This window comes from Lonchura striata, chromosome 3 (genome assembly GCF_046129695.1).
Source record: "Lonchura striata isolate bLonStr1 chromosome 3, bLonStr1.mat, whole genome shotgun sequence".
Lineage (NCBI taxonomy): Eukaryota > Metazoa > Chordata > Aves > Passeriformes > Estrildidae > Lonchura > Lonchura striata.
The window spans coordinates 104775010-104788498 of record NC_134605.1 but is presented as its reverse complement, the minus strand read 5'-3'; the positions used below and the strand labels follow the sequence as shown (position 1 = coordinate 104788498).

At 40.5% G+C, this 13489-nt stretch overlaps 1 protein-coding gene across 1 annotated transcript in view; it reads left to right on the top strand.

The window, feature by feature from the left end:
• LDAH (lipid droplet associated hydrolase) overlaps positions 1–13489 on the top strand; it is a 122611-nt gene that overhangs the window by 22663 nt on the left and 86459 nt on the right. Inside the window, exon 3 of the mRNA XM_021525335.2 lies at positions 10277–10411. Within this exon, the coding sequence (XP_021381010.1) occupies positions 10277–10411 (135 nt within the window). The remainder of the gene's footprint in view (positions 1–10276; positions 10412–13489) is intronic.

The following is a 13489-nucleotide window of genomic DNA, read 5'->3' as shown; positions in this document are numbered from 1 at the left end:
ACTACACTGTAGTGTTGAAAGTTTATGCAGCATAACAATCCAGGTAGCAGTACATAGAGTAAAATAAAATGTTTTTCCCTTTCCCTGTGACTGGCCTTCTTATCAGCAGGTAAGGAAATAAGAGCACAGGTTTTTATTTCAGTGAGACATAAACACTGCAAAACAGTTCTTATTCTTATGCTTCTTTGGGGTGTGTCACTACATTTTGTGTATTTGCCCTTTGCACAAGAACAAAAGCATAAACACAAACCAAGAAACAACCCACCCATATCTACCTGATATTTCCAAAGCTACTCCTCCCAGCTTTTCTAGGCATTTCTTTTTCTTCAGCACAAATATTCATGACAATTACAAGATCAGCCTTGTTTCCTCAGGTGGTCGTGCATGTAACATACTGTAAGCTGGAGTTTGTGCATGAAAATTAAAGTATTACTAGCTACTGATTATTTGGTTTGTTTCTTATTTATAAAATGTGAATATCAAATGACCCTCCCCTTTACTTACTGAGGTAAACAGTTTGACTTCCTGAGAACATTATTTGTAGCAGATAATACTAATTTGTCTGTACCTATTTGATTTCTGCTTTCAATCCACATAAAAATTTGAATATGTTGGTGAATTTTCCCCAGGTTTTTTCTGAGGCATAGTGGATACCAAAGGATACTAAAATAAAAGCTTGTCTAGAAGACATGCATGCTGGTAGAATACCCCCTTAAGGAAAGGTGTGTGTTCTATCTCACATTATATATTAAAAAATTCAGTTCTTAGGACACTGTTCTTCATTATTTTTTCTGCTTATGGACTACTTGTTTGTGACTAATATTTTTAAATATGCTGACAGTTGAGCTTTGTTTACTGGGTCAGCCCACAAGCTTCCATTGTCTTTAGAACAGAAAAAAACATTGTCTTTCATTAAAAATAAAAACTTCCTCATGTGGAGAGAAGCTTATATGTCAGATCTAGGCTTGAAATATGCCATTTTTGTTGAATTTCCCAGTGCTCCAGAAGTACCTCTGATGGGGGCTTGGCACAGTTGAGCTTGTTAAGTTTGAGAAGGCAGAGTAATGACAGGATGGTTGAACATCCAGCTGTGTTTGACAGTATTTCCCTCCACTGAATCTGGGTGGCAGATGGGACTTACTGAAGTGACTTAATGAAATTTCTCAATCCACAGTCTTCTTTTGGTGTCCTCTCCCTACTAATGAAGCATTTTCAGAATGGATCCTTCCTGCCTGGCTGTGTGAGCAGCATCTGGGGAGGAAGTGATCCCTCTCCTGCAGCATGCAGTGGCTTGAGTTGGCCAGAGTTACGGAAAAGCTGTGTTCTAGGGTATTTTGCTTGATTTGAAAATTTTAAAAAGGATCTGTTTCTCTTCATGGGATGTCTGAAGCAGGAGGGAAGAAATTGCTTAGTGAAGGCCCTACCTATGAAGGAAATCCAGTGTTCATGTGCATCATGTACAAATAAAGCATTTAAAATGTTTAAAGGTACAGCAGTGGTGCATAATGTACTTCCTTTCTGGGAGCTAATACCAGAAATACCTGAGCTACTATGAAATTGCCTTGATATTAAACATCTTGACTTAGTTGTATCTGAAAAGAATGAAAAATAAAAATCCTCTTTCAGATTCTAGTTAACATCTGGTCTTATTTCTATCCAATAGTAACTCTTACACATCACTGTGTCTATAATAGAAACAAATATGACCCATTATGTTCAATATCTGGATTATGGAAAACAGTATGGCCAGTAACTCAATCATAACTCTTGCTTTTGGTTTTCTGTTAAGGGCATGATGGAAGATTTTGTTCATTGTCCTGATTTCCATTTTTGAAAGCAAACCTTGATTATCCTTGTTGGATTAAAAAATTCTCACAGGAATAAGTAAATATATAATGATACATAAATACTGCCTCCCGTCTTTAAGTTTTAGATATTTTTTTAATCCATTATCACAGCCTTCTTTTAAGAGGCAGAAATAGATCTTGAATGGGTGAATAAATGTGCTCGTGAAGTGACTTGTGTTTTGTGTTTTCCTGAAAACAGTGTTTTAATTGAAGTCTTCATGGAGCATCTACTTAGGACCAGTATTAATACCCCAACTACAAGGCCTTTTTCCTCAGTCAGAAATACAGTGGTGTCAATGCAAAGAGTCTGTCCCTAAGGATGTGAATTGGTAAATCTTGGTTTATCCATGTTCAGAACAGTCTGTTATTTTATCTTACGTTTCTGAAGATGCAAGGCAGATGCAAATGCAAAATTAGCTCACAAAATCACCTTAGATTGTTGGTTTCAAATGCAACATTCTTGAAGTTTCAATACACAAAAATTTCAGAAACATATTTTCAGGTTTTTTTTCTGAAATCAACTGTCTGGGTATTTGTTCTCTGTTGCTGTTTGTTTCCTGTTTGTTACTCACTTGATAAACGAAAACAAGCAATAGCCAAGCCTAATAACCCCAAAGCACCCAAACCTGTGTGTTTTCTTTTTTTTTTTTTAATTCTTATCAGTGGTACAGCATAGGAAAATCTGATAGAGATTTGAAAATATTTTTTATGGTGTCTTTTGAGTGTGCTGTTTCCTTTCTCCTTGTATAGTATTCAAAAGTGATCAAATTTTGAATAATTTTAGCTGTGTATCTGCGCAAAACAAATAATTTGTGGTTATCTTGGGTTTGATTTTTTTTCCCATCTTTGTCTTTTTCCTGTTGCTGTTGTCTCATCAGGGCTGTGTTATTCAGATGTTTGATAGGCTTTCTTGTGAACCCATTTGACATTAAGTCTTGTGTTCCTCTTGTGTTCCTTTTCACACACTTCCTTTGTTCTCTCTCTTTCTGTCAGAAGGTTTGTTTTCTTCTGCTCCATTGCTGCTTCAGACAATGAAGCTGGCTGAAAAATTCCCACTGGGAATTCTAGACCCAGCACAGAACTCGAAGTAGCCCCTCTGCCAGCATTGGTTGTAGGATAGTTTGGGTCAGACAAATTACCTTTGGGGTGTTAAAAGTAGTTATATCTGTCTTCATCTGCTTAAGAGACTGTGCACGTGTAGGTTTGTACTAGGAGATCTAACCAAATGTTTTAACATTTACTGTGGGAAAAACAACACACAAAAAATATTTAATTGAAAGCACTAGAAAATTCTGGGTTCTACTACTGAAAAGTGTGAAAAAATTGCTATTCCACTGAGAACTCAATTATTTCAGTTTTATGTCTCTGTCTTAACTCCCAAGAAACATTAGTTTACAGACACGTTAAAAAAATGAAAATCAAGGCTTCTTTTGTATTTATGTACCTCTTTTGGTTGAGATGGCAGAAGTAATTATTGAAGTACATCTGTGGACTTTATAACCCTTGCAATATTGCTTAATTACAAAGTCCAGTAGGTTTGCAGTGGATGAAATCAGCATTTTGGACTTCATATTTTATCCACCTGGATAGATGCTGTTAATTATTGCCATGGGAGAACCAGCATATACTGTCACAATTTTTAGCTGGTAATTTTAATTCACAAGGTTCAGGCACTCTTGTCACTTGGGCAAAAGCAGCTGTGTTAGGTTAATTCAGGTTTATTAGACTGTCTGTGGGATTTCTTTAGAGGTGAATGAACCTACATTTATCTTGAAAGTGCAACAGCATTAGAGAACAACAGACAAGCTTATTGGCTTTGCAAAATATATACAAAGAATGTGTATTATAAAATCCTATATATAAGTTTTATAGCTGTTTCAAGCTAATAACAGTGTATGTGTGTAGGTATATATAGGGAAAAAATGTGAAATGTTCTTGAAAAACCTCTCTAATAAGCTGTGTTACAGACACCTGGCTGAATCCTTCTGAGATTCCCTATTTTCACAACCCAAGCAAATATCTTATGGTGCTTTGCAGCCAAATTCACTATTCCAGAATTAGAGAGGATCAAACAGAGTTTTCACATGTGTTTCTGTATAATGTCCTTGTAATGTTTTGCTCCTTGGCTGATGCTGCTCCCCTAGAGTGGGGACTATAAAGGGATACAGGACGAAGAATGCCAGCCCCTGAGATGTTTAAACAGGTGAAAGCTTCATTGACATGAGTTTATGATGGTCACTCAAATGTTACTTGACATGTTTTATATGAAATCCCTTGACCTTGCATGTCAGAGAGACCCATGTGTTGCCTTTTAAGGCCTGCTCACCAGCCATGGTGTCAGATTCTGCAGTTTTCTCCCAAGTGTGAGAACATCATTGTGTTTTTTGCATGCTCCATTTAAATTCTTCTGACATCTGTGTGGGCTGCTTTCCATTCATTAACATAGGAGAGTTGCATCTTCTTCCATGGTGGCTGGTCAGACGCCAAAGGCAGATTAAGTTTCCTTGGGCAAGGAACTTGTCACTGAAGCTCTTTGAGCTGGAGCTGGGAGCTTTGGCAGCTCTGTGAAGAGGCGGTGAGAATCATCACCACAAACGATTTTTATGCATCCTGCTGTGCACCCCTTGATTTCAAATTTGATTTATGGCTGCACTTCTTTTTTTTTTTATTTTTTTATTTTTACTTTTTAGAAGCTGCATTTGTTTTTTCTTGCAGGAGACTATAATGTAAATACTGTGGCATACACTTCATTCTGAAACTGGATTCTTTCTAAAATTACACTTATGGTAATTGCTGGCATATTTTCCAGTTCCTTAAAGTTCTCTGTAAACACACTGCTGGCTGTGTATTCCCCTTCTTGTATTCATGTAGCTGCCTTTATTCTTTATAGTCCTGCTGAGGTCCCAGAGCAAACAGAAAGCAACTGCTGGAGAAGTGCATAAAGCAGCATGGCTCAGTGCCAGCTGCTGCTCCCATGGATGGTCAGGTTCCTGGGATGCCACAGAAACACTGGGGAACATCTCACAGGACAGTGCATGGAACCCAAATGCTTGTTTCAAAGCAAGGTGAAAGAAACCTTGTCACTGTTTGGGATGACTTAGTTACACATCAGTTTTTTATTCACTCCCCACCACTCTTGGCTTGAACTATATACTGTTTAAATCTCTCTCAATTCAGCTATCCCTTCCAGAACTGCTAAAAATTACCTAGTTTTATGTTTTAGTCTCAATTTCTTTGGAACAAGTTTTGTATATTTTTGACTTATATTTTTATGCACAGAAGACTTCTTTCATGTTTTGGTGAATATCTTTGTTTCTAACCTGGAACATTTTTTGTATGGGACTATCTAATGCTAGTGGTCTCTTACCTGTGGTTTCCATTTGACATGAATGTGTTCTGTTGCTGAAGAATTCAAAATGCTTGGTGGTTTGTAAGCCATAAAAGTTGTCATTGCTTGTGAGGAGTGCCTATCATCTTTGACTTTTTAAGTGAGCATCACGTGTTTGTTGTTTTCCATTCATAATTAAACTGGTAGAGTTGCACTAATGGTGTACTGTATATAAGTTTAAATTTATCAAGTCTGAGTAATTTCTCTTGTGGAAGTGCAGCATCTCAAATACTGGTATTTCATTTTAAGACAGGCCAAGTTTGACTTTATGATGCATTGTATAGGAAATAATGTGAAATTAGGATAAGGGTTATTCTTTAGAAGAGATATCCTGGGGTAAATATTCTGTTTATAGAAGCTGTTCTCTCTCCACTGCCTAAGTGTCTTATTGAGGAAGCAGATGGCATTTAAAATCTTGATTTGATGGAAAAAGCATTACAGGAAAACATTTGAAAGGTAGGCAAATGCATCTTTATAAGTAATGCTTGTATTTCTACTTATATGGCTGACTAAAGAGTAGTACTTCTAGTTCTTGGAAGCCTGTATCTGCAGTATATAGAAGTGGAGAATATTTACCTCCTAAAATAGCTCCAAGTTCCACCTCTGCACTCTTGGTTGTTCTGTACTGTTTTGTGTTAGCTGTGGGAGGAACAGATTGGAAAAGGAAGCAATGGATTCCCACTTCAAATTAAAAATGGAAAGACTGAGCTTAATGTAGAATAGCTGGGTGAAATGTCATGTGTTACAGAGAAAAACAGGGAGTGTGGCAGGAGTCCTTTGCTTATTGCAGCTTATGGGTACATCAGATAAAGTGGTCCTGCTGTTCTCATTCACTGTATAAGTTGTTCATTTGACACTCTCTTTCCATGAAGTGCTTGGAAATCTTTTGCAAATTAGACAAATCCTCAGTGTATTACAGTCTTGATTCTTTTTCTGTTATGATCACCATTTACAGCTATTGTTTAAAAGATGTCTGAAACAACATAAATGCTGTTGAAAATTAAGCACAGTTGAGAGTAACTGCTTGAGATGTGCTTCATGGTTCAGATGACTGCAATTTGAGATTTATTGGCATGCATGAATGATTCAGCTGCCCTGAGGTGTCTAAGGATCGATGTCGTATTCAAATAACTGGAGTAACCTTCAAATCATGTGGGTTAACACTGCATTTACTTATGGTTTCCATTTTTTGACACTTAGTTGCTGAGTGATAGAGCATAGGCAGTTCTGGTTTACTGTACTGGGAAATCCTTAGAAAGCACAAATGAGCACTGTCTGGGTGCCCTTGTGATTAACCTGGTAGTTCTTTATCTATAAAATAAAATAATTTAATTGAACACAGTCCAGTTGCAAAGATAAGCCTAAAACATTATTGATCACAGACTGCTGTATGTATTAAGTCCCAGTTATTTCTATTAGCTGTTACTATTACCCTGTTCTATGAAGAAAATCTTAATCAGTCTAGGTTTTTTTTTGTTTCCTCCCATAAAGTATTTTGACAGCAGCTCAGTCAAGAGCATACAAAATTACTTTGAAGACATATGAGATAAACATTCTTCACTCATAAATATTGTAGATGCCAGCTTTCAAGAGCAGGGATATTAATCTGCATTTACCTAGGTCAGCACAAATCTGGAATAACTCCATTGGAATTGCAAGTTCAATAAAGAATAAATTTGTATCTGCTTTACACATTTTGATTTCTCTGTAGAAATTTTTGCTATTAAAATTCTTGTTGATTTTCATTCCCCTGTGTGCCAGCAGTTCTCATTCATATCCCTTCAAGGCATTTTGAAATGCCAGTAGCAGTTCTAACAGCTCAGACCTCTCAGAATATCTCTTACCAGTAGCAGATGCTTATGGGGACTGGGGTTTCTTTTGCATTTATGAATTTTCCCTTCTACCTGTGTAAAATACACACCACCTTTATCACAGGATAAAAGTCCCCTTTCACTGAAAGAAGTATTCGATTTTCTTAGGCAGAGCCTCACTTCTTAAGCAGTTCTTACCTGACTTCTTCAGCTGAGCAGATTTTGCGTGTTAGGTTCACCTAGCTGATGGTGAGAAAGAGCACCAAAATATCTCAGCTGCTGTCATTTCTTGCATCCTTAAATCCAATAAAGAAAAAATGCTGTAATTGAGATTAATTTTGCGATTCCTTGATCTCAAAACTCCTAATGGTGTTATATTCCAGGATTAAACATAATGCAAAACATTATGATCATTTGTACTATAAAAGACACAATTGATTTTGGATTACTGCTACTTTTTTCCTCAGCCTTGCGGTAAAACAGATTTCCTCTGTGTAACATCAATCCAAGGAACTTGACAAATGATATCAAGATTATGTTTTATTGTCTCTGGGGCCCTTCATGTTATATATTTTTGACTTATGAAAGAGTGATGAAACTGTATGGATGTGTGAATCTTGTGAATCTTAAATGGTTTTCCTGGAAATCAACTTGCACAAATTTGGTTGTGTTCTGCAGTTTTTGCAAAACAGCAGTTTCTTTTTTAAAGTCTCCTTTAATGGCAAGCTTACAGAGTGATGCTTAGAAATACATAATAACTGATAGTGATGTTTTGGGTTTGGGGATTTTTTTTTTTTTCCCCACTTCCATGTAGTCTAGTAAAAATAATGTTTTTCTAAGATCACTAGTTTTATTAAGATTTAAAACCCCCCAGAGACACTTACTACATGGAAGTGAGGGGTGAAGTGTGTGAGATACATTGCCTAGAGGGGAAGGCTCCCTTCCTGTGCTCATGCATCATCCCAGGGTGAGCTGTGGTACCACCTCCAATGCACGTGGCTCTGCTCCGGGGGGCTCTGGGTGCCTCAGTGGCACTGGCCTCAGGGAACCTCTTGGGACAGCAATGAACTTACTGTGTGCTACCTGAAGACAAAAAGGGTGGAAGTAAAACAAGAAAATATGAAAACACCCACTACAGAAAGAGAAAAAGTGCAATAACCCTTGTTTTTATTTCCATGCACCGTTTTCTCAGGTACTAATTTGATTATAGGTCTAATTCTTCTTTTCTGTCACTATCAATGCTTACACAGCTCAGCCTCTGTTATTATAATCAGACTGATGGGGAGTTGACAGAATTTGAATGAAGGCTTTTTTGTTTTGTAATACACTGGTGTAATTTTGGCATGTCTTTGTCTTGAAAACTGAAAACCATTTACACAATACTGCTTATGTTGCCTTTTGCTGTTGATGATATCCAAACTAAGAATTGCCTGATGTGGGAGTAGAAAGGCACTGAGCAATCCCAGCCATGATGGTGAGCTTTGCTGGCATCTAAACAATAATAAAAAGTCAGTGTAACTACCCTGGAAAATAAATAAATAAATAAATAGGAAATTTATGTTCTCATATCTGTGGAATTTTTATGCATCATATGGAAATTAGGAAAGTTCTGCTTCATCTTCATATGGATTTCCTCTCCAATTTACATCACTAGTGATATCCAAAAGAGAAAGAAAAAAGGAGGAGCAAAGTGTAGAGTTTTGTTTGGCAATCTAGAGATCCCTTTCTGTGGGAACTCAAAATGTCTCTCAGACATTTTTAGAGGTTCCAGGCCGTGGTCAGACGCAGTCTGGACCTCAGCAGGCAGCTGGATTTAGCTGTGATTTCGAGTTTGAACCATGGAATGAATTACCAACTTTGAAGGTGGAACAAGCAGTCACAAAGTGCTAGATAGTATAGTAAATGTAGTCACAAAGTAGAGGGAAATATTTTTTGGTAGTTTACAGGGGGGTTTTAGTGCATGTAAAGGGGGTTTTTACGTTGTACATGGGGGTCAGAAGTTCTAAGATGGAGGAAAGTGGGCTGAACCCATCCTTCTTCTTTCTTCTTCCTTACCTCCATGTTCTTGGTGATGTTGGCACTCATAGATTGGTTTAGAATAGAAAAACACTTGGCAACGTAGATAATAGGTATTGGGGAATAATTGTAAACATGTTATACGTAATATATCTTATAAAAGATAGCAGCAGCCCTGGGCGGGGAGAGAGGAGAAGAAGACACCAGACAGTCAGGGTGTCAGGAGTGTGTGCCTCTCTGCCTGGGCCGCTGACCAAACAGCCGCAGCCCGAGAACCTAATCTGTTAGATAACTAGCAATAAAACATCTTGAGACCGAACAAGAAGAGACTGCGGAGTTTTTCTCTGGGAACACGGGTTGGAGGAGAAGCTTTACCACCACACGAGAACCCAAACCAAACCCGGGGTTCTCACACCTTTCATATATATACTTTCATCTTGGGACAGTGTTTCAGTTTCCACTTCAGCAGTGGTATATGACTGTTGATATTTTCCATGTTTAACAGTGGATTTTAGAATAGGGTGGTCTGAATTCCCAGGGCAAGCATGTCTATTCAGACACCAGCCTTTTACGAGATGTCCTCAAAAGCTGCTGGGTCACCAGGAGGGAGGACAGACTATCCCGTGGTTCTAGAGCATAGGAGTTGAAAAGGAAAGAGCTTCTCCACTGGTGTAAAAAGGGACAGAGAGAAAATGAAGTTGCAAGCAGGAAAATATTTATTTGGTCCAATGTGTTTAAGATAAAATCATCCTTTCTTTTAGGGTCAGGACAGCATTTTTGTATAGTCACAATGCCACATACCTATTTTGAAGTGGCAACACTGAGATATTTGGTGAGCAGGCATTGGGATCACGTGATACATGCTGTAGACTTTGTGATGTTTTAATTTCATATTCCTATAACTGGATGGGATAGATAAGCAAGCTGGTTCACCTCTGATGGAAGAAGATGTTTTCACTTGTGTTGGACTTCAATTTTAGGTTTTGCAATTTTGAAGTAATTCTGTAAAATGCTTCCCATGAGTGTCATTGGTCAATGGAATTAAACAAGTTGCATAGCATAGCCCATAACATTGGGAAAATAAGAACTGGAAATGTACTAGAGAAAATCAGTTAACAAATTGCTGTGTAATGCTGTTTAGTTTGTTTTGAAGCTGATTGCTTGCTGTTAAAAGGTTTTTATTGACTGTGCTTGTATGTTTTGTTTTTTGGCAGGTAACCCTGGACTGGCAGGTTATTACAGGACCTTTATCCAGGCCCTTTATTGTGGACTGAACCAGCAGTATCCAGTCTGGGTTGTGAGCCATGCTGGACACTGTAAACCTCCGAGTGGGATGGAAATGATAGAAGGTACAATAATGTAACCTGTGCATAGAATTGTTTGTACCCTTTCAGTTTCAGGGGCAAAAATTGTGCTTAATGAAAACAGATTACCATGAGTTTTAAATGTCTCCACTGTATTTGCACAGAAAATTTTTCACATTTGTATGTGAAGAGAAGTTGGTGAAGTATTCTAGGTAGTATTTTAGGTAATAGATAGTATTTTAAATTTGCCAGACAAATACATGTTATTAAGAAAATAAAATAGTTAACTGTTGGCAATTATTAGAGACACGTTACAGTGAAGAAGCTCTAGAATGTGTTTATGTTGAGAGGAGTAGATTAGAAAAGTATGTTCTTAAATTAAATGTCCAGTTGTCGTGGTTTGACACGGGGAAAGAATTTTCTCGGAAGGAAGAGGTCAATCCAGTCAGGGGTCAGGTTTGGATACTGACACTTGGGGTGACCAATTGAAGGTGGACACGCCTCTGAGAACACAGAGGGGTTAAAAGAATTCCCAGGAGGAATTCTTTGGTTCCGGTCATTGGGGAGTGCAGACCTCCCCTGGCCAGTGGTGAGCTGGGTGTGGGAGGGGAAAAGCCATGTGGCCTGCAGAGGTAGGCCAGTGCCGCGCTCCCGCCCCGGTTCCCTTTGTCTCAGCCCCGGCTAGCTCTCATCCTGGGGCGAGGGCGGGCGATGGAGGCACCCTCCGCCGCTCCCAGCTGGGGTTTGGAGAGTGCCTTTGTGGGTTCCGGGCAGCGCTAGCAAGCCTCGCGGTGGTAAATGAAGAGCGGATCCTGCTGGGGGCTAAGTCCGAGTTTATTGTAGCCCAACGGGGCCAAATATCCTAGAACGGTGCCAGCCAACAGGAACAAGCACAAGGTGCTTGCACTGGCTTATAAACTGTAAGGGAGGGGTATCCAACGACCAATGGGGATAGGGATAGGGGGTGGCTCCGGGATGGGGGGATATGGTGGAGTCCAATGGGGGAAAGATATGGGGGGAGCCCCAGGTCCTCGCCCAATCACCCGGTGCCCTGAGTAGAAGCCTCTGGATGGATGGGAAGGGGCACCGAGTGATAGACAAGGCACCCGGGGGGGGCAAAATGCCTCCCTCAGGGCGATGGATAGACACTGGGAAGGCGGGAAGGGCGGACAAGGCGGGAAAACTGGGGATAAACCAAGTTGCACACGGGGGTACAAAGGAATAAACCAATACATAATACAGGGATAATAAAACATATACATAACGCAACTCCACATCTCCTCCTTTTTTTGTTTAAAAAGAAAGAAAGGTGAAGAGGATAAAGTAAGTCTTTAAACGGGGGCTTCACAGTCACTGGGCTCATTTTGAAACTAGATGTTTCCTTTTTCTGGAAATTCTTCTTTTTGAAACCCTTCTTTGTTCAAGGGTTTCAGTTCATCACTATGTTAAAGCTTGTAAGAAACACAATGAGTCCCAGCAGCAGCAAAAGTCCTGTTTCTTTAGAAAGCAACTGAAATTAATAGTCGAGGTAGGGGAGGTCTAACTCAAAGGGGAACAGAGAATTTCCGGAGCTAGGGAGGGAAGAGGGGGGACCAGGTGAGGGGGACCTTTTCCGCCGTCGGAGGGCGGCGTACCCAACTTGAGGACTGTCCGGTTTTCTCTTCTGGGTCTTAGGGACATATGGTCTGACGAATTTGGAAGGGACCCATCTCAGGCCTGAGGGCGTGGATACGCAAGCGTACCCCCGTCCCCAGGTGACCAAGTCATAGGGTCCTTCCTGCCGCCAGGTCTCAGGGTTTTTAATGAGAACTGGCGGCTTTTCCCTGACCTTGCTCTGCTCGTAGGAATTAAAGTGCCTCGCGATGGGGGGGTTGAGGCACTCGAAGGAACAGTTTAAGAAATTGATGGTAAAAAGGGCCCGCGCTAACTGAACCTGGGGGGACTCATTTTTAGCTGACGACTGTTGTTGTTTAAGCATCCTTTTGATGCTTTGATGAGTCCTCTCTACCACGGCTTGACCTGTCGGGGAATAGGCGATGCCAGTTTTATGTTCTATTCCCCATTGCTGCAGGAAGCCTGCGAATTCCTTGGATGTGTACCCGGGGGCATTGTCTGTTTTTATCTGTTTTGGGACGCCTAGCATGGAGAAGGCTTGTATCAGGTGTTTCTCTACTTCTTTGGCCTTCTCTCCTGTGTGGGCAGAGGCGAAAACTGCTCCAGAGAAGGTGTCCACGGAGACATGGACGTATTTCATCCTCCCGAAGGAGGGGATATGAGTAACGTCCATCTGCCACACCTCACAGGACTTCAGACCCCTAGGATTAGCCCCTGCGCTCACTGATGGTAGTGGGAGCGACTTACAGGATGGGCATGTGGCCACAATGGCCTTGGCCTGGTCCCGGGTTAGATGGAACTGCCTCACCAGGCCGGGCGCATTCTGATGGTAAAGCTGGTGGCTGATCTTTGCTTGCTGGAACTTGTCCGGGAGCGGCGCCAGCTGTGCAGGGGCGGCAGCGAGGGAATCGGCACGGCGATTGCCCTCGGCCAAGAACCCCGGCAGGTCGGTGTGTGACCTGATATGCATCACATAAAACGGTTGCTCTCGGTGGGAGACTAGCCTTATCAGCTTAGAGAGCAACCTGTTAAGGGCATCGTTGGAGACACCTTGCAGGATTGCATCCTGTGCTCTAGACACTACACCTGCTACATAGGCCGAATCAGTTACCAAATTAAAAGGTTCAGAGAACCGCTCAAAAGCTCTAACGACTGCGGCCAACTCAGCTACTTGAGGGGATTCTTCTACTTCAACAACATCTGCCTCCCACTGCTGAGTTTGAGGATCTTTCCAAGTCACTACTGACTTGTGGGACCCTCCGGACGCGTCCGTAAAAACTGTTAGAGCTTTTAAGGGTTTTTTGCTCTGAATTTGTTTTGTTGACAGAGTGAATTGGATTTCGGAATTGAAAATTTTGTGGGCCGGTCTCAAAACAGAAATTTTTCCGGTGTAGCTGTCCAGTGCAAACTGCAATGATTCATTCTCTTGCAGCAGGTGTTCTAACATTGCCTTTGTGAATTGGCCCGATTCTAATTTCAAAGGAATGTGGATGTGATCAAAGTCACACT